At 45.9% G+C, this 21,672-nt stretch overlaps 1 protein-coding gene across 3 annotated transcripts; it reads right to left on the reverse strand.

Annotated features, from left to right (window-relative positions):
• Positions 1 to 679: 679 nt before the first annotated feature.
• Positions 680 to 21,255, reverse strand: ttyh3a (tweety family member 3a). 3 transcript variants are annotated; one of them, XM_034540407.1, is made up of 15 exons: positions 20,929 to 21,255; positions 20,248 to 20,431; positions 16,874 to 17,043; positions 14,673 to 14,784; positions 14,283 to 14,503; positions 13,286 to 13,381; positions 12,347 to 12,419; positions 11,799 to 11,874; positions 9,672 to 9,727; positions 8,807 to 8,899; positions 7,990 to 8,082; positions 7,123 to 7,259; positions 5,669 to 5,842; positions 5,226 to 5,301; positions 680 to 2,783 (listed from the first exon to the last, which is right to left on the reverse strand). In XM_034540407.1, exons 2-15 carry the CDS (start codon positions 20,371 to 20,373, stop codon positions 2,673 to 2,675), a joined length of 1,614 nt encoding a protein of 537 aa, XP_034396298.1. In that variant the 5' UTR covers positions 20,374 to 20,431; positions 20,929 to 21,255; the 3' UTR covers positions 680 to 2,672. The 3 variants fall into 3 exon arrangements, with proteins under 3 accessions (XP_034396298.1, XP_034396299.1, XP_034396300.1); XM_034540408.1 differs by lacking the exon at positions 20,929 to 21,255 and adding an exon at positions 20,621 to 20,691; XM_034540409.1 differs by lacking the exon at positions 20,929 to 21,255 and having other exon boundaries at positions 20,248 to 20,456.
• Between the last annotated feature and the right edge of the window lie 417 nt (positions 21,256 to 21,672).

Below are 21,672 nucleotides of genomic sequence, written 5' to 3' on the forward strand. Positions count from 1 at the left end.
GGCGCCTTTCTGCGCCTCTCAAAGGGATCGGCATGCGGCTCGTGGGCTGCACGGCAGGACTAAAATACCAACGTACATAAAACCCGCGCCAAAGGGCTTTACGGTACTTTGGTTGATATTGTTTATGTTTTTGCCTGGTTGCATCACTTTTTTTGGGGGGGGGGGGGGGGGAGCTGTCGCTCTCACCACATTTCCATGCAGCTGTCAGCGCTTCATCTGTTTGTATAAATATATATTTGTTCGTGGTTCTGATGATGTCGCCAGTAATTGGATCCGCTTGGTTATCCAGGATCACCGATGAACGGCTACAGTGAAGCCAGCCGACGCCAAGAGAGCAAGATCAAGTGGTCTGATCGGACCCCAGATCAGACCCCAGATCAGACTCCAGATCCTCTTCAGGGTCTCAGGGGTCTGGGCCACTTTGGTCCGGCCTCTCTTGCGAAATAGAAAATGTCCTTTAAGAGACACACACTAAATGCAACAATAAAATCAGCATTCACTGTAGAATTCTAGGGCAATCTTTCTTGTGTATAATTGTATCAAATCACGGGCTAGTAAAATGTTATATTTTGTATTATTTCCTCCTTAAAGAGATGCACTAGTTTAGTAAACAGGGTTCTGCTGCTACCTAGTGTCGGTTCCTGGTCAGGAAGAATCCAATAATCCACGAGCAGGTCGCTACAGTTAAGGTTGGTTTATTTCAAAACACGGCATTCAAGCTCAATATAACCACAGGTTTTACATGTACACATTTCAGAGATTGCAAAAAATTATGTATAAAACAGAAAAAACTAAATGAAATCTAGTGATTTTCTTTTCCAGAAAAAAAAACTCAAAGGAAATTAAAATCTATTTTCCATATTCACATTAATGAAGCAACACACTGTGCTTGCAAGAGATTCTAAAAAAAAAAAAGAAAAAAAAGAAAGTAAAAAGCAAATCAAATAAAAGAAATATATATTTTAAAAAAAGCGTGGAATAAGGTTTTTTAAGGAATTGAAAATGAAATGTCAATTTCAGCCACTTTTTTCTCCCATTTGTAAAATGTTTATAATCTGTACAATCGCCTCGTATTACAAACAACAACGAGAATGTGACGACTACCCGAAAAACACAAAGATTGCACCCGTGTCAGAATGTTTCAAAGAGCACAAATGAGTTGGAAGAAGTCATTTTTTTCCTCATTTCGGTACACGGGGCAGCCGGGAGCTGTCGACTTTACAAAGTGGCCTCAAGTTTAAGACATTTAAAAAGATATTCAGAGAGTAAAAGAGTTGCGCTTCATTTGTTGGCACCGTCTAATAAAAAAACCCACTTCCTGGTACTGGTCACGAAGCACATCTAAGAGAAGCAAGCGGAACACAGTCGGGAGGAGCTTCACGTTTCAACAGGAAGTCAGCAGTTATCAATAATCCCTTCACAGCATCCGCTCGCTCTCATCTACCGAGTTAGAAATGCTAAAACACATTTGTGGGACGCCGCGTTGCGCAACCCCTCCCCGTATGCAAACCGTCACATAAACCGGCATTAAGATTCTTGTGAGAAGAGTTTCTGGCTCTAGGCTGCTGCAGTCAAGGATGTGTGTGTGTGTGTGTGTGTGTGTGCGTGTGCGTGTGTGTGGACAATCCCCAGTTCTGTTCAGGGAGATGAGGCTTTACAACTCAACAGGAACATGGAGAGAATAACAAGCAGTCTGGAGTAATGTTGGAGAAGACACTCTACTGTCCTCTGGCTCACCGTCGGCTTCAAAGGGCAGGAAGAAAAAAAAGTTCTTCCAGTTGTATACAAACTTCTGGTCTTTGTCACGCGCATTAGCTTCTCTTTTTGGGGGGGGGGGGTCGTCATCCTGCTGAGACTCTTCTTGCCAAACAGCTGCATTTCAATCATGCAGCTCTTCTTTGTCCTCATCAAATCCTCTGAAAAGTGTGTGTCAGAATAAAGTTTCAGAATCGTGGCTCATCAATGGATATGAAAACAACGCCACAGGAGTGCACCCCAAAAAAACAACAACAACAAAAATTGAATACTGGCAATACTGGCCCCAGACGTCGGCTTGAGCACAAAATACAAAAACAAGATGATATATATACAGTATGCCGACTTTAACCGGAGAATGACGCAAAATCGGACTCGATGATTCAAAGCGCAGCAGACCTGCATTTTAAATGTGCACGCGAGTAGTGCCGTCGCACTGCGAGATGAATCTGATGAGGGGGTGACGCTTCGCTTCACTTCACTTCACTTCACTTCACTTCACAGGTGGGAAGGCAGTTGGCTCCTCCCACGTTGGCGTGCAGCAACCAGAGAGTGCAGCACAAAACAAAGTCACCGAGCGGGAGTCGTCGGTGTTAGTCGACGAGCGCTTCCAGAGTCCACCGCAAAGTCTTGTTAGAGGCCTAAAGAAGAGAGTTGGAGTGTGGAAGTTCAGGCTCCGTCACGTCAGAGATGCGGACGAATGACCCGGCACCGACGTCGATTCCCGCGATCGTGAACATAAGCCGAGGAGGAAACAACGTGTACGATTCATCGACTTTTTTATTTTTGCTTCGACCGACGGGCAAAAAAAAAAGGCGTCTGAGGAGGAGGAGGAGGAGGAGGAGGAGGAGGAGGAGGAGTGACTGAAAGGTGTGAGAAAGAAGAACGGACCGACTGGATGCGAAGCTTCGGAGACGTCAGCGCTGCGGACGGGAAGAGTCCGCCGGCGCCGGGTGAGCCGGAGGGGGGGCGGCGTTGGGATCCGGTGGGCTGTTGGCCAGGTACTTGGCCCGCATGCTGGAGGTGTACTGCGGTTAAGACAAAGAGGAAATGACACACTGGAACCAAACACGACTGATGCTTCCACGTCCAATTGTTACGTACAAGAAGGACACGAAAAGGATCAAGTCGCTCCCGACTAAAACATTTTTAAAAACACAGCTCATGTCGGATTTTTTCATCATCCTACGACTCAAATTGAAAGATGCAGGTTTTAAACCCTGAAATACCCAGGTGGTAAATAAAACATGGAAAGCATCAGTGGAGGAACACACAGACACATCAGCATTCATCCGACATGTCAGATGACCTCTCAAACGAGTTCCTCCACATCACAGCGACGTCGTCGGAGCACAAGGGGGGGTTGTGTAAATACAGAACGTTAAGTATTTCTTTTGCCTTTAACCTTTCGTGCACATTCATAAACATTTAGGATGCACCCATGCATTGTTTTTGAACACAGGCGGTACAAACACAAAAAGGCTGCATTCATCGGCCTTCAGAGCCATTTGCATTTGCACCAATATGGGCTCATTAAAACCACTACTTACCTGGGATATTAAAATAAAAATATTTAACGCTGTCAATAAAGATTGAGTGTTTTGCCTATAATATGTTAAATATTTTTTTAATGCCTGTTGTTATTTCCCACGGCCTGAGTCTGGTTTGATCCCATTTCAGGCGAGAGTTCTGAGACTAAATTTCTTCTACGTTTTACACAAAGACTCCCGACATCTGTCTGACGGATTAATCCAAATATCCGTCACTCTAAATGTGTTCAGGTCAAATCAGTAACGGCAGAGCTCATAAATCAGATGATTTATGCGGCAGCCATAAATGAAAAAGACACTCGCTATAAATACACAAGGTCATAAAAAAAAGAAAAAAGAAGTGGCACACCCAATAACTGAATGCTTATCAAATACAGGTGTGACTCTTTACCCCCCCCCCCCAGCATGTCAAACATAAAGAATCAAGACAAAACAGATGCAGGTGATCAGTGAAACGGTTTAACAGCGTCAAGATCTTGACCTTGACTTGACATTGACTCATAGTTTACAGTGAGCCCCCAGGGAGGAGCTACAGCTTCACATGTTCCTCCCAGTACATCTGTGGTGCAGGGGGGGCGAGGGGGCAGGGGGGGGGGGGGGGGGGGGGGGGGGGGGGGGGGGGGGGAGTAGGGGAACATGCAGCCCAGGGCCACAGGAAACAAGAAGTCAGGTGAGACACCAGGTGGGACACTTAGCAAGAGTCAGGACCTGGGGGGAAGGGGGGAGGTGGGGCCTGACTAGAGGGTGAGCAGAGCTGGGAGTTTGGGAGGTGGCACAGAGGAGGAACAGGCCAGCAGGTGGAGGTGGAGGAGGCGGACATGTTTTGTACCTGTTAGCGCGGCGGATGAGGTTACCAAAACGATCTTGAACTCTCCGAAGGCTTTAACTGCCAGCTGAGACCGCTGTTACTGTCCGCGGCAGTCAAATACAACTGTATGGATTCGCAGGAAGAAATAAATACAAGAAACAAAAAACGACAAGAAGAGAGTATAGAGAAGATACACAAAGCGTCTAGGTCCAGGCAGACACATGGCCACTGGAGGGGGAGGGGAGGGGTGGGGGTTCAGGTCAGGGGGTGGGGGGGTCTTGTAGAGGATCAACAACTCTGACTTGGAGGGAAAACAAAGCATCCGGCAAACCGTCCATCACTTATTTTATTGACGAGGTTTCAGTCCTCAGATCATCATATGTGTGTGATGCTGTCTATAATGAACATGAAGTCTCTATATATGCTGTCTATAATGAATATATAGATATAGATAAATATGATGTCTTTTGTTTTGTCTCCATATCCACGAGTCCAGAGCTGGATGAGATTCACTGTGTTTAGCAGGATAAGAACGATCGCTCCAAATACCACAATAGTGCAATACACTACTAAAAGCATGCGATCATATCATGTTTATGTGGGTGGTAAATAAATATATCTGCTTTTCTTACACGGTGCATAAACCAGAGTAAAGAAACAAGGAAGTACGGAGCGTTCCAAGTGGTGAACCATTTCTTGATATTCATATAACTAGAAAGCCTAGAAAGTAAGAGAGTGTGTGTGTGTGTGTAAATGAGAGAAAGAGAGAGAGATAGAGAGAGAGAAAGAGAGATGAAGCTGTGGTAACAGGAGCGATGATGAGGAAACAAAGTGAGTGAAGGAGAGTAATAAAAAACTGATTGCTGATGGGTTCATGGCGGATAAATGACCATCAAACACACAGATTGCTGTGGAGTCTTTATGATAACTGTGTTTTTAAACATCGCCATTGTTTTAAATCCTTTATATTGGTCTAATCTTCGCGGTTCTTCAGATGCGGTGGAACGTTCCGAGTTCAGTCCCTGATTTTAGTTCCTGGATCATCTTTTCAAAAAGGGGCTCCTAATCACTCGCCTGACCCAGAGGTGTTTGACAAGAAATGCGACACTCACCGAGGGCGGAGGAGACTCTCGTCCTATCAGAGGCGTGTTCTCACAACGGGAGTTCTGAAAGTTGGCATTCTGCGCCCTGTTGAATGAAACACACACATCGAGATCAAACACGACGAGCTGAGAAGTGCATAAACCCCCGACGCACTGCTTTAAGGATTATGAAACAATATGCTGCGCACAAGAAACTCTCCACGTCAGTTTTCAGCAGACCAGGGCATAAAAAAAAGAAAAGAAAACCTCCCCTCCCCCAGTTTCCACCAACACTTCACAGCTGGAGAGCAACAGCTGCATCTGCTGTCCACTATGTGGCTTTCTACAGGAGAGCCAAGCTCCTCTCTGGGGACAAACATACTGGCCCACGAGTACATCTTAAGTATCTAATATCCACCACTCATCCTCAGACCGGGCCTTCTGCCTCACATTCCCATTCGGTGGTGACTTACATGTACTCGGTGACAGGTGCGTTGCTGACGGTGTGGGCGGGGGCGGGGATGGAGGTCTCGCTGCCGTAGCTGCTGCCGCAGCTGTACAGGCTGGGCATGTGGACCCGGTACAGGTTGTCATGGTTTTGCCTGCCCCCGTGGCTCAGAGACTCGTCCTCGCTGTCCTCCTCGTTCCTGCAAACATCACACGGCGCTGCGGTGAAACCGCCACCAGGGGGAGCTCCCGTCCCATCCGACTGATAACAAAGGAGCAGTGGGAACGCCACGCCGCCACACTTTGATTCACTTTCATCATCGCTGCCCGAGGGACAGAAAACCAGATGAATTCTCTGCTGCGTGAAGCAAAGATGACGCAGTTCTTCCCGCTGACCTTAATGGGACTGAACAAACACGGGAACAAATGGCCTCGTGTAATCGGATCACTTTTTTTGCAGGGAAATTAAAAGCCCTAATTTAGCGCCGGGACAATAAATGTTGTCACATAAAAAAGGCAGGAGCCTTCTTAGGCAAGGAGAATGTGATTACCCTTGGTTCTTTTCAAACAATGGAGCAGTGTATGCCAGATCCAACAACAATGCATTCAACATGGTCTGTCGAAACCGAGCAACAATGACACCGACATCATGGAGCCTGTCTCCCTCTAGTGTTCATCCCATAGCTAATCCACAAGTTCATTTAATGCAGTGAATGTCCAACAACACATGCAAGTGTGTGTATCAGAGAAACCAGCGACATACTAATTAATATATACACGAGGTATGCTAACACAGCATAATACTTATAAATCGTCATGTAATCCCATAAGGGGTAAAATGAATTAGACAACAATAAAACAGAACGAGCTTAGCAGGAACCACTGAGAAAACAGACTGGTGGCGTGTACGCCTTTGTTTTATAACAGGAAGCACCAGCTGAGATCAAACTGATGAACATGCCCCCCCCACAATTGTTATCAGGGATCAGTTAATTATGTGGTGCAGCTGAGCTGACGGCCAGGTCCGGGGGACCACTTTCCTTCCGAGCCATGCTTGTATCTGCTGCTGATGGGACAAAGACATCAGAATGATTTCAACCCATTTGCTGCAGGAGAAAAAAAAAGGAAAGGACAGCAGCCCGGGCGGTGGTTATGATAGATTTAGGCCAACTCGGCACAATTAGGGGGGCGGATAACGGGAAGCAATCTATTTGAGGAAGCAGCTGGAGCCTTCTGGACACCTCCCGGTGATAAACACAGCCTTATTTATCCGGAATGACTTTATCATTCTCATGCCGCACAAGAGCTGGAGAGGAATAGGGACAAATGCCATGAAACCATCATTTATTGATAGGCTTATGTTCCTTAAATTATTTCTCACTGTTTACGCAGTCCTGCACACAAAAACCCTGCTTTAAAAGCTTTTGCCCTGCTTCCTATGGGGGGGTGGGGGGTTGTGTGTGTCCAGTGGATGCTTTACCTCTTGCTGTGCCAGGTGTGAGGCGCGCTGCAAACGATGGAGCTGAACATGAGAGCCGTGATGAAGGAGAAGAGCGCGAGGTAGATGAGGCCCTCCAGTCCGTCGTAGCACAGTCCCGTCATGGCCTGGACAAAGTCCTGCAAACAAAAAGGGAGAGGCACCACTATTATTACGGCACGAGTGCACTAGATCAGTGCCTGCATTAAAAAACACATCCGGACTGTTGAGAAAACCCAGAGAAGGGAAAGAGAGGAACAAAAAAAAAAATGCAGAAGTTGTTTTGTCGTACTTTAAGCATGTGGCTGCAAGAGTCTTTAAAATGCATCGGCTGTGATTTTCTCATTTAAACTAGGTCAAACCAATGAGCTCAGTGTTGGCAAACTAGAAGGAACGCAATGCATTTATGTGGCTTCGAAAAAGAAGCACGACACCCAACAATATGCCGTTTGAGAATCTCCATTCTGTACGCACGGCGCAGCAGAAACACATCCCGTCTTCTACTGGAGACGCTCTCGTGTTCATGAAGTAATAACTCTTTTAGTTGATGAGGATGTCTAAAGAGAGACGGCGGAGCGGAAAAAGAAAAAAGGAAGTGCTGCACTTGCACGTGTGCACTTGGAATCTTTGACGCCGCAGAGGGACAATTGGAAGACGGTGAGTACTCGTCATTCAGGACGCTTCAGAAATGTTACAAAGCCAGCATCAACTTGTCATTGATGGTGACACGTGTAGTCGGCCGCACAAGCATAACAAGAAAGGTAGCTTTTATACTACGGAGCTGCACTACGAAGACGTCACAACCACTCAGTCATCAGACGTGGAGCAACTCTCCAATAAGAAGGGTTTGTAAGTCTCCTCCCCGCTCACCATGTGCAGGCTGCGACAGTCCACCAGGGCAGTGAGCTGATGGAGACTGATCTCTGTGGTGTTCAGGACCCCCTGGATCTCTTCTAAACTTCCCTGGAATTAAAAAAAATACACACACACACAATTAACATTGTTGAAACGGGCTTAACTTGAAGGCCAACTTGGGCATCTTGGATGTCACGGCCAACCACAAAGAAAACACCGTTGGAACTAAATCAGGGAAATTCTCATTATCTGCATTTAAAAAAAATTAAACTAAGTGGTATTTTCCTGCCCCTCAATGGTATAAACAGTCAAGAAAAGAAGGAAGTAGGTGACAAGTAAATCTAAATCTTTATCAGTGTCTTTCTTCTTTCTTCAACATACAACAGAGCACAGCAGCTCCAGCTGAAAGAGCAGATTTGAACGTATGATACATTTGAATAGACTCTTCCTCCAGCGGAAAATACGTCCGATGGCCCGATATACACATTTCCACGACCTCAGCACATTTCTATGTGAAGTGAAAATATGCCCCTCTCTATTCCCAATGTCAGCTCTCATTTGTGCCTCTGTCAACGCGGTGGAAGGACCAACAGCGCGAGGACAATACGCAGTGTTGGATGGACAAAGCCTAATGCAGCTAAATGGACATAATGAGGGTCCCAGGTGGGCCGTCAGCAGACCTTTAACAGGTGCACTTCGCCTCTCTGCAGCTCCGTCATTCACTAGGCTGTTCGCTCATCCGACGCAGTACAATAGTACAGGACTGCTTGTGGCCTGGGAGGGGCCAGCTACCCTGTAAATGTGGCCTGGTAAAGAGTGGAGAGAACCGTACCTGGGTTTGTTTATACTCTCTGGTGGCAGAGCGCAGGAGTTCAGACACGTCGTCCTGCATCTCCACTAATGCTTTGTGGCTGCCGGAGAGTTTCTGAAAAACAAAAGTATGAACATGTTATGTAGCCAGCATAGATGCGAGCTGACGGGCTCACATCTCGTGCCTATAGCTTCCCTTTTCTTTACAGTCGCACTAACAATAGACGGACGGACTTTCACAGCACTCAGTGGTTCTGATTTATTCATGTGGTTTGCTGAAGGAAGTGCATTAAAGAAAACTAAAGATTCACAGTAAAAGAGCCATTCTTCTTCTTTAGCTTTTAACACGCAATGCCTGACACACACACACACACACACACACACACACACACACACACACACACACACACACACACACACACACACACACACACACACACACACACACACACACACACACACACACACACACACACACACACACACACACACACACACACACACACACACACACACACACACACACACACACACACACACACACACACACACACACACACACACACACACACACACACACACAGGAAGAGCTTCTCTGCATCACAGGATGGGAGGTATTGTGCTATTGCCTGTAAAAACAGAGTGACTCATCGTGCCCACTTGAAATCTCACCATTTACAGGTTCATATGAATCATGAAGCGACCGACTGCTCCCGACCGGCCCGTCAGATGCTCGGTAACGTGGCCCTTGTTATCGGACTCCACAGCGTACGCGAATCGCCGACGTGCGACCGGCTGAATGTTGGCCGAGCAAACAACCGGTCGTACGGCATAACATGGGTATTCATCTGAAGGGAGAAACTAATGTAGAAATATAAACAACGAACCTGCTGGAAGGGGTTTGTTCGTTCCAAACTGCAACTAAGGTAGTGCTGCAGGATATCTGTGAATAGCAAGGACAGTGGGAACAGAATATGTCAGCAGAGTCACGTACAGAATACATACTGAATCGGCTGATATTAGCTTATTACAGATATATCAGTATCCATGTATATGTTGGCCGATAAGTAACAAGAAATTGCTGCAAGTAAAACAAACAAACAAGGTTTGAGGTCACTTATAAACAATGTCGACATCATCAGTCCATGTACACATCGGGATCACACGTATTTAAATGCCGAAATATCAATATAGTCCCTAGAATTGTTCGAGCAGTAATGTGTTTCGACCTTGGACTATATATTTAAAACAAAGCTGCTTATTCCGATATCGCTTATGAAGCGCTGTGCCTTCTCGTCCTCGACAGCGCGAGGCAGAGACCTTGTTCTCCAGCGCTGTCTGTTCTCCTCGTTAGAGCGACTGACTGAGCTCCTGCTGAGCTAATCCCGAGCTCGGAGGTGAGATGTTCCAAAAGAATAAAGTTCACGCTGTAATAAAGCATAAATGGATGTGTTCGAGAGGCTTGGGTACAACCCTTCTTACAGCACGGAGGCTCTTTAATCATCTCGGGGGTTATTGTTAAAAATTGCAATTCTGTCCACAGAACACCAGGAAGCACAACGGGCCTATAATGGAGGTTTTTGGACTCTCACAAGCCGCTTGCAGCCCACTCCGGCTCCTAACCCACAGCAGTGAGTAGGATCCGATGAGAAATCCTCGCAGAGTGACTCAACGGCAACGTCCACGAATACAAGCTGTGAGAACGCCACCGCCTCCCCGGCACAAGGCGAGCGTGGACGTCACGTTCGCCATGTGCCGGGTAGCTCGTTTCCCACGCAGCCGAGCAAACTCAGGAGGAGGATTTCCGGTACGGAGAAGTCCATATCGGGCCAGCTGTGTTCACACGTGCACCCACACACACACGCACATGAATATCAGGAGGAGCAGATTTCTTGGCGGCAACGGGTGGAGCTACGGACGCTCGTGCATCACTTTGTGTCGACTGTGCGGAGAACACACAAGAAGGGATTCTTGAAGACTCAATTATGGCTCATAAGGATCAAATGAATGTATGTTTACGACAGTCACAACAGCTTGTAATCATCATATGCCTTGTTGTCTTTGTGTGCAATATTCACACGTGAGAATTAGACTTGATTCAAAGCATGAAAAGATGTATCTTCCCGGCTGAGTGGTTGACATGTTAGAGGGGTAAAAATAGAAGAGAAACCCCCCGTTCTGCACCAATCAGCCCTGCAGCCAAACACAGCTTCATGTCTGCTGCAGAATACAGTTCAGTGCAAAGAGGAAGTCGGTGCTCAACGCAACAGCTCTGGTTTTCTGGCCCGATTAACCAAACAGCTTGCTTTGTGCATTTAGCAAGCGCCATATCTTACAGAGGAGAGCGGAAAAAGACAAATTGTGAAGCAGGAAGTCCTCGCCGTTTGTATTTCTAAAGCAGCGTCTTCGCATGTTTTTTTCCCCCAAAGGCTGAGGAGGGATGTAGGAAACATATTGCGTCTCTGATCCTCTTCTCCACTGCTCTTATCTCCCCCGTGCACACATACAAACACACACACACACACACACACACACACACACACACACACACACACACACACACACACACACACACACACACACACACACACACACACACACACACACACACACACACACACACACACAACCGAGGCCCTCGCTTGTTTCGCCCCCTTACACGCTTCCCATCATGGGACAGATTGGGCAATTACAAAGCGGAGATGTGTGAGAGGCTTCTGTACAGCTCATAAAAGGCAGCTCATTGGCCTCTTGACCCTGCCGCAGATGTGGCGGTCATTTTTAGACCCTTTTTATGGGCCACGGAGAAGACCGAGCCCCACTCTTCAGAACAATGGCGCCTCGCTGCTGCACCATAATCAGAGCATTGACACCAGGAAGGGGGAGGGGATTAAACAACTCCGGGCTAAAGTGTCCTCTTCAGTGTCAGATGACTCATGTATTTACCATTTCAAGGAGTCGTCGGAGTGAATATGAAACAAACTCATTGCACCATCTCAGTACCATATTCATACCTCGGTTGATGACGCCGTACTGGTCTGCCACTTCGATGACATACATGTCAGGAGCAACGCAGAAGTCGCTGGAGGTCTAGAGAGAAAAAAATAATGAAAATACAGTCATGTTGGATGGAACACGGGAGTTCATTTGATTGCAGCTTTAAAAACAAGTTAACAACGTGACGGGCCGACTCCTTCCCAGCTGAGGTCCACGCATCAATCAGGTCGTTTTGGACGTAGGAAACAAACTTTTGAAATGAAAAACATTTACATATTCATTTGTTTTAATGAGAGAGAAGAGAGTGGAAAACACATCCGATGATTTGTAAATGTTCATGAACATCTTTAAAGATTGCATTTAATTGCTTAACATCAAACAGGTGTCTCTATTGTTCAGTCACTCCGTGCCTACCCTCCAGATTAAGCAAAATAAAACGTCCCTCCAAGGCCAAATTTAACAGCCCTTGGCTGAGCACAAAAAAAATGGTGTTACCCAATTATACGTAATGAACTGTGCAGCTCTACCCCAGAAAACAGGATCACGCTCTGGTGGAGACACTTACCGCTGAAACAGCCAATTCCAGCCCCAGGGAGACCCAGCTGATCACCAGAGCGACGACACCAAACAAGCACACCCTGGGGAGAGAGAGAGAGAGAGGAGGGGACGAGTTTAAGTACCTTCAACCCGCAGTGTCATAGCAATACTACTCATCTGTACCGTGTCGCAGGAGATATTTTTAAGCCAATTACGTCGGTCCATAAGTGTGTGTCGAGCCCCCTCATGCATCACACATGTACAACGCTCATCTCCAAACACGTTTAGGTTGAACTACGCTAAAGAACTAAAAAAGGAGAAAGTAGAGCTCGGTAGGCCCATCAACAGATTATATTATTTTTTAAATTTAGATGTGGCATAAAATAAAACTATGGGAAAAGTATGGAATGGGGCAAAAACAAACTACTTTTTGAAATTGCCGTATGAGATTAGAAGATCTTAAATTGACCATTGTTTGTACATTTTTTTTATAAATACAAGACAATTAATTTAAAGCAATGTTTATGACTCATTTTAAAGTACTGTGTGCAAATGGATTGCTTGATTACCTATTTGCTTTTTTTACCCTTGAAGTCTAAGTCTTCTTTTCTTTGGCAGACTTTACTGCATTTTCATATCGTTAGTGCCTATAAAGTGCAAACAGCCTTTTTACAGCCGCTCTATTGAATATAAAACAGTTACTAACAAATAGAAGGGCAAAGCTGCAGATTTAAGTAAGTCATTACGTGTAATTATCAATCGCCTGAACACTTGAGGATATCAGGGTCGTGATGCTAAATTAATTGTGACTGGGCGGATATTTCACAAGGCATAAATTCATCCACGACTAAATAATAATGACAAGGCGGCCTTGATCGGTTAAAGGCGCACATGTATCACCACTCGCTCTGTGACAACAGCTGAAAGAATCTCCCAGGGGGAGAATGGTTTGCGTGACGAGACTCACCCGATGAGCGTCGCCTTGGAGTTGCGTATGAGGCCAAACAGCACCAGGAGGCAGATGAGGACGTCGAACAGTAGCAGGCCTATGTAGCCCAGCCACCTGCGAGGACACGTGTCGTTAACCACTAATAGAGCAAACCCCAGCATTCGATCTCTCAGCTCATAGAAGAAGACTATTATATGATAAGCATTTAACGAGACAAATATGTTCACACCCAGGAATCATTTATTTTAAGACTGTAAAAAGGGCAAAAGGATGCACAAGAGATTACTCCAAGAGATTACTCCAAGAGACCCCTTACACATTGATTTTTGATACTGTAATTTTGAAAAAAAGAATTACTGTCATTTGAAGAGTTAGATGACATTATTGCAAACCCTCATTTTGCAACTAAAATGCAACATTATCTCATATCATTCCTCATTTTGCATTTTAAATATGCATCTCATATCATTTCTTCTTTGAATCATGTGACACATGAACAACATAAAACCATTTGGTAAGCCACTTGCATATTTATAATTGTAGGCATAAAGAACTGGAAACAGCCCAGAGATTTTACAACTCTTCTCTCTTTTCTACCAAACTCAATGCAGGTTCATGGCTCTTGGTAAGTCTAAAGATATGCTGACCCACTACGACTCAGTCCTCGTTGCCTTGGTCGCATCCGCTTCCTAATTCACACTCGAGAGATTTTCATTCAAAATCATATCCAACAGAGCGGCCTCAGCCAGCATTGTCCCGTCAGGAAAGAGACCAGGTAACTTTTAAACCCCCCCCCCCACACACACACACACAACATGTGAACTCAGGGATGAGCGACAGAAAAGTCTGCATAAAGAGACGTAGCACATGAATCACGGCCTGTTGCTGTGTGCGTTGCTCACTGCTGCCGCCACTCCTTTCTCTGCAGCATCGGACAGGAGCTGAATATATAATGTGTTGCATGATGTCACTCTTTGTTTGAACGACTGCTGTGACTGCGCTACCACGGTCTCACCTGTACCAGTCGTACAGCTCGATCTCGACGGCCAGCTCCTCCAGGGAGACGTCGGCGTTCTCCCAGAAGGGGATCTCCCCCATCTGTCGGACCAGCTCGTCTAGCTGGCCCTGCAGCTTTTGGATGATGGACAGGTAGTCCGCGTGCTGCGCATACTGGCCCTCAAGCTGCTGCAGATTGTTTTCTACCGTCTGGTTCAGTGAGGACGTGCTGTCATACACCTACAGCCGGCACAGGGACAAACAAGGTCACGGGGAAGAAAAATGGGATTCATTCGGTGGCTCTGGTGGTCGGGGGAAGCCGGTGCTGCTCATGGCAGACGGGGAGGGGGGAGGGGGGGGGGAATGAATTATTAAACACGTTGGTATAATTTGCGTCCTCAAATCTTACCAGTGTCTCCACTCCAGTGATTGTGCGGTTAGCATGGCGCAGGGAATACGTCAGCCGATTCACTCCATCGCAAGTCTCGCCGTTCCCATAGAAACCCACAGCAATGCCAGCGCTGAGGGGAGACAAAAGGAAGGGGCGGGGGGAAGACGGGGCTCGGTGAGGAGGAGGGATTAGCCAAAAAAGACACAGAGAGGAGACAGAGAGGAGAGCGAGCGCGGGGGGGACAGCGAGGCCGGGAGAGAGGCGTGTGAACTCCACTTTAACCCTGTCGGTCCAGACCCCAGTCAACAGGCTCCTTTCAGCTCCAGCAGAAAGACCCTATACAGAACCATGGAAACACACAGGAATGGACCAGCTATGCCCCCAAACCCCACACTGCGGCTGACAAAGGCTGTACTGAGGCAGGAGCTCAGCTCTCGTTAGCGCCGACGGGCCTCAGGTGGCATAAAAAAAAAAACTGTTCCGGCGACTGCATGGGAAACTGTTTCTATCGGCACATCAACGAAAATAAATCAAATATTCCGACGATGTATTTGTGTGCACTTTGCGATAATCTGTCTTTGATATACATTAGATTGCTTTGTATATTTCAGTGGCAAAACCCAAACACTCAGAAGCAGGAGCCGATATCTCGTCCTGTTTTGCAGCCGTGTTTTTTATCAAGAGGCATGATGATGATGATGATGATGATGATGATGATGATGATGATGATGACAAACAAATCACTCAAAGCTAAAGTCAGACCAAGTCGAAGCCAACACCAATCAGTGAATGGAGGTCTGCTAATCTCTTCCTCTCACACTCGGCGGCGTGGAAAAGGTGAACAGGAGCGATCGTCACAGCTGGAACTAAAATAAATAAAGCAGACCTCCCCGCTTTGATCATGTGAATGTTGTTTGTATCGGTGCAAAGCATGGAGTCCCTCAGAGAACAAAAGCAAAACAAAGAAAAGTATGATCTCTCCCAAACGTTTTTTTCCTGTTTTCACTGAAACACATTTATGCATTGGCACACACACGCACGCACGCACGCACGCACGCACGCACGCACGCACGCACGCACGCACGCACGCACGCACGCACGCACGCACGCACGCACGCACGCACGCACGCACGCACGCACGCACGCACGCACGCACGCGCACACACACACACAGTGATTGTAATGCAGTTCTTGTACTCATCAGGTCCCCGAGCTCTTTGTGCTACTCTGAATCAACTGAGAGGGCTCTCCAGTCGCCCCTGAGCAGGAGGAAAACAGGAAAACAGGGAAACAGGAAACAAACGCAGCGTCCAGGTGGTTCAGTTGTCACACTTCAAAAATAAATATAATGAAAGGGAAAAATTAAGCCGACGTACGTTGATAGTAATCCTGGTGCCCTTTGTGCCGTTAGTGTGCACACATACAAATGTAATGTCCCACAGCACCACTGTACAGTCCCAGCAGGACTACAACCCAAAATGAATATGTATTCAGCAGTTTTCATTAAAAATTCAGAATAAGTTTATAACTTACTCATTAATGCAATTTTGTGGCTGTTAGTCCGGGTTTACGTCTCGTCACACCTCAGATGCTTAGTTTGGGGTAATTAATCCTTTGGGCTTTATAGAAATGTAATTTAATTTGTCCGCGGCAGCATTTTGTGTGGTGAATTATAAAGTGTATTTTGCTTTTGTCGGCTATTTTATGTGTAGCTACTTGAGCGGCTGAAGGACATTTAAAACCTCTGCTCTTAGTGGGTTCGGTGTCTTAATGATGCGGATAGTTCAGGATAGTTCTTGCATCTCTAAGTATCTGTAGCTCTCCATCGTGTGATTTACATATTCAGCTGAGATCTCTCCGGTCTCTTCCTGTATCTTTGTCTCTGGGCGTGTGAATGCAAAGTGGCGAGCGGCACTGAGTGGTGAATGCATCTTAAAGATGATTCCCTCCTGAGATATCGACGCCTTCTCCTCTTTGTTGATTCTCTGGCAAGCAGTGAAAAGGCTCCTGTGATCTGATGAGACACGTCAGGTGACCTACAGCGAGACCCTCGTGTCTCGCCGCTACTGTGGACGCACGATGGCGGTAAAACCCAAAGAGCTTTAAAGCTGCACCAATTTGTCCGGTGACATTCGGAAATAAGTTTTACGGATAAAAGGAATCGGCGCACTGTGGTTGAATATGGTCGGGGATCCGATAAACATGGACTGGATGCTCACCTGCAGACGAGCGTTGCGATGATGACGCACCACGCGGTGCAGCAGCAGTCAGTGCTGGGCCGATCCTCACGTTTGCTCCGCCGGCAGCACAGACAAATGGAGTAGAAGAGCAGGAACAGGAGGTCCAGGGCCAGACAGGCAAGCGCCACACCTCCCAGTAACAGGATCGACTGGTGGGCAGAGGGACAGGGGGTTATGGAAACTTCATAGCTGATACCACTTTAGCATCAATAACAGAGGGGATAATGGGCTTCCGCAAGTGCCCCGCAGAGAAACACCACAAAGCAGTCTTGAAGAAGAGCACAGAGCTCCAAATGCATTGCCTTCTCGTCTGCTAGGTGTCTAATATGTTAGCTTTATTGAATATATTATAATTATATGTTTCTCCTCTGTGTACTAAATTAAACTGAGAGCAAGTGCTATGCACGATAGTCAGGTGGAAACATCTCCAAAGTAAGACGTCTCATCTTTCTTTGGGAGTGCTGATGGACTTGATGAAGAACAGAACCGCCCGCTCCTTTAGGCACAATAAATGTGGCAAAGAAAACAACAAAAAACAAAAAGGCCCTCTGTGAAGTGATATCGTAAATGTTAAGAGATAAATACTCAGTATATTGTGTGAACACGTTACACTGGCAGCAGAGCAATATACTGTACTATCCTATGTAGGTCAGACAGGCCTCCGTGTTCACTGTAGACTCCTGAGGATTCACGGCCGGGGCAGATTTCCACCGTGCCACTCAAGCTTTGTAAAAAGCCAGGCTCCATATATTCGTTCACTCTTCTCAGAGGTGCGTCGCAGCGAGTGACACGCCCGGACGCCGCGGCCCGGAGACCGGTTTTCATGGCAGTGGGTGAGCGCAGACTTGGAAATATTGCAGGCTCAAGGCAACGTCTTGGCAACGTAATACGCGGCGAGACGATTCCTTTGATCCAATCGCGTGTCGTGTTGACTGTGATACTGTGAATAAACGACAGACTGGGGAATCAGATGCACAAATACCACTGAAGGACTCCCGTATGTTGCCCTGCACAGTTCAGCCAAAACAAAGCAATACAGGAGCCTGGCCGGGCCAAACATAAACATTATATTAATATCGTTATACGATACTACATATTGTCTGATACTTTGGATATTTTAATATGGCATAAGTGTTGTCTGGTTTTAAAGGCTGCATTTCAGTCCTGGGATGTTATTTTCTGACTCTATTTGTTGCCTTTACCCGCTCATTCTATCGACATTACTAGTGATCACATTATTTGAATATATTGTGAAAGCATCAATAGTCAAACACTACTATATTGTCGCAATATCAAGGTTTTTGGACTAAAATATGGGGCTTGATTGATTTTCTCCACATGGTCAAGCCCTATCGAGGAGTTCAAACTATAAATCATACTGCATGTTACTTTTGGTGCATTGCCTCCATGTCATCATCTGTGCAAAAGCACCTAACGTTGCATATTCATGAAGTCTTATAGTCTTATAGCAGCACCACCGACAGCTGACAGGCCAAGACTTGTGCTGAAGGTGGGTAAGAGCGTTGCATTGACAATAATTAGCAGCCCATCATCACAGTGGGATAATAATTGTGGTGAATCACGCTAGTCTAATGATGACCTCTGATGTGTTGTTCTGGTTGAGATAACACTGTGAAGGCGGTGACATAATGTGCTCCAACAGCTGTATCACCTGCATTTTATTAAAACATGGCATGATGTGTCCACTGAATATCCTTTAAATAGAGATGCTGTACTTCTAGCTGAACACACTGAGTGCCAAACAGCTGCAGCCGTTATCCAGCCAATGAATCCTTCCTGTATGCTACCGGAAAAAAAGGCTTCCATTTATACTTTGGAGAGCCGAACAAATATGTATAATGATGTCGTAAAATTATGATTTTTTCCAGTAAATGCCCTCCGGGGGCACATCTGGTGGTCATTTTGTCTCAGCTAGAGTATCCTTTCCACTGATTCACGAATCAACTAAAGAAACCTGAATGTCTGACACGTACGCGAGTTAGTCAAAGTGAAACAGGGACGTACAATGTTTTACAACTCAGATCACTTTCTTTGTTTAAACATTAAAGCCCTTACAAGCTTCAACACAACACCGGCGCTGACGACAATGCATGTCTAGAAACTCGTCTTCCCGTTTCTCCGGAGCGATGATTCACTTTATGAATCATACCGGCACTGTAAAATGGACACAGCGTTCTCTTTGGACTCCATGTCTGCCGATTTGTGTTGAAAATCACCCGCTCTGTCACTTGTTATTCCCTCTGTCCTCAGTAGTCTCTGAAAGTATAATGCCACACACTCACTAACCTCAGTCTCTCAGAGCCTTTTAAAAACCCACAGAAGGGTTGGTAATGACGCATTTTGAAAAAGGAGCAGCATAAACAAAGTCCGTTAATAAACAAATTAAAAACTACTAATTGTTTTAGGGTCATTTAGGGTGATGTGGGTCCATTTACATTCACACTGTTTTTCCCATCCATGACAAATTAGACAGCCTCCCATCCTGCAGCGGATTGACTTAGTTGAACAGTTGAATCAACAGTTTCCACAGTTTTCCACAGAATTTGCTGTGCCATCTGACACGATCGGTGATTCTATTTTTCTCATTTTGCAAGCAGAAGATATACGCAGCGTCATTTCACTGGATCCTGTGGGTCAAAGCTAATCGTTGTCTGTGTCAATCGCTGCTCTGAGAGGCATAAGCTGCGCAGACAGAAACCAATGCCATCTGCAGACATGAGAATATGCTGAACATCTACATCTGCAATTTTTTTTTTAAAGTATCACTTGACCTACATTCAGAGAGTCTCTTCAATATTAAAACTTGTGAACTAATGCTATGTTGCTCTCCCCTCCCCCAGTCTTAGCTGATCATCAGGCTCTAGTCTACTTATGGATCTTCGCTACCGAGAACCTCTTTAATCCAGACATCTAGAGTAGTTGAGGTTTTCTGCCAAGGTACTTCAGAGTCCACATGCCCCATATATGACATAACAAACACAGCTGATAATTACATATTGATTAAATATAAAGTATATGGCCTTTTGGGTCCACTTAGGTGGCTCACACTCTAGATGCCAGCTGTTTGATCGTCTGTCAAAAGGTCAAGACATGGAAAGAACAGCAACACACAGATGGTGACATGGATCAAAAGGTGAACAGGTGCACACAGGTCATCTGTCACTGAGAATGCACTTTACCTTCAATTCAAGGGAAGTATTTGAACACGGTCACATTCTCCCTATTGTCCTGCTCCACACATGCATCTTAAATACTGAACACCGGAAATAAAACAACTGAATTTAACGCAAGGCAAAAAGGGGTCAGAGAGGTTGTTGTTGTTGTTTTTTTACCTGTTGATATGTCCAGTCCTCTGGCCGGAAATCACTGCTCGTTTGCTCGAACATGAAGTTGAAATGAGGGAGCCTGTGCAGAATATTCACCCACCATGGTGGAGAGTAGCTCACCAGGGCTGCCATGGCGAGCACACGTCAACGGGACCCACTCCTCGCCGAGAAGAAGCGAGGATGCTCGAGGCTGTAAACACAGAGGAGACTCCGCTTCACACAATCCGTCTGTCGGTCCGTTTCCGGGGGAGGAAAAACACAAAACAAGAGCCGCTCATCGAGCGTGCGTTAGGGCGACAAACAAAGTTAGTGAGCTAGCTTTAGGTTAAACACCGTAGAAGAAAATACATATAAATGTTCCTATAAAAGGAATACATACGTAGAAAAACTGCCCGTATTTGACTATATAGATTAGTAATAACAACCACGACTCGCTGACGACAGTGACGTCACTCACGGTTAGTTAACCTAGTAGCTAGCTAACACTAACTAGTAGCTAACGCTAGCTTTAACGTTAACCCCGGGGCGACCAGAAGCTATTTATCTCGTTAACAAGTCAACTTAAGTTGTTGTTGTGTCGCTGACGATTATCCGGTTGAACTCACGAATTTAGTGAACCATTACAAAAAATTAAAACAAGCTTCAAATAGCGCGTTAAAAAAATATTTTGTTTAAAGCTAGTTATACCCGTAATGTAGCGAGCTAACGTTTTAGCTGCCGGTTAGTTGTTCAGTCCGCTGAGACTCGGATAACAACGAGAAGTCTCTTTTGTTCCTCTTGTCATTCTGCTCCGCGGTGGATTAACACTACATCCTGTTGCGTTCACTCAATGTTTCCTCCGCTCCTCTCTCGCAGTTTTATTCCACTTCAACCGATCAGACAAGCGCATCCGAGTGAAACCTGGATGAGACTGGAGCCAACACGGCGGACTGTTCGCGACATTCATCCGGCTGACGGTCTCCTCCGCCCCGGCCCTGCACTCAGCCCACAAAAAGTTACCCAACAGCGCCACTCAGAGGCGCGTCCCGGAGTCGCGCTCATGATAGGTTCAAGCAGTGTCGGACATTCTATAACTGTTCAATTAAATTTGATTTATTTAGTATAGCCCACAATCACAAATTACAAATTTGCCTCAGAGGGCTTTACAATCTGTACACAAACAACATCCTCTGTTCTGGGACTTCACATCGACAGGACCCCTCCCCCCAAACAAAACCTTTAAAGGGGAGAAAAGGGGAAGAAACCTTCGGGAGAGCAACAGAGGAGGATCAGTACAATATATGTCATGTGTACAGAATGAACAACATCACAGACTTACAACACATGTGATGCATATGACAACTACTTATAGTTGAAATCAAAAGTGAAATCAAAAAATACTATATAATAAAGTGCTTCCGACATTAGGAATAGAGAAGCTGAAACACACGA

Source organism: Cyclopterus lumpus, chromosome 8 (assembly GCF_009769545.1).
Source record: "Cyclopterus lumpus isolate fCycLum1 chromosome 8, fCycLum1.pri, whole genome shotgun sequence".
Taxonomy (NCBI): domain Eukaryota; kingdom Metazoa; phylum Chordata; class Actinopteri; order Perciformes; family Cyclopteridae; genus Cyclopterus; species Cyclopterus lumpus.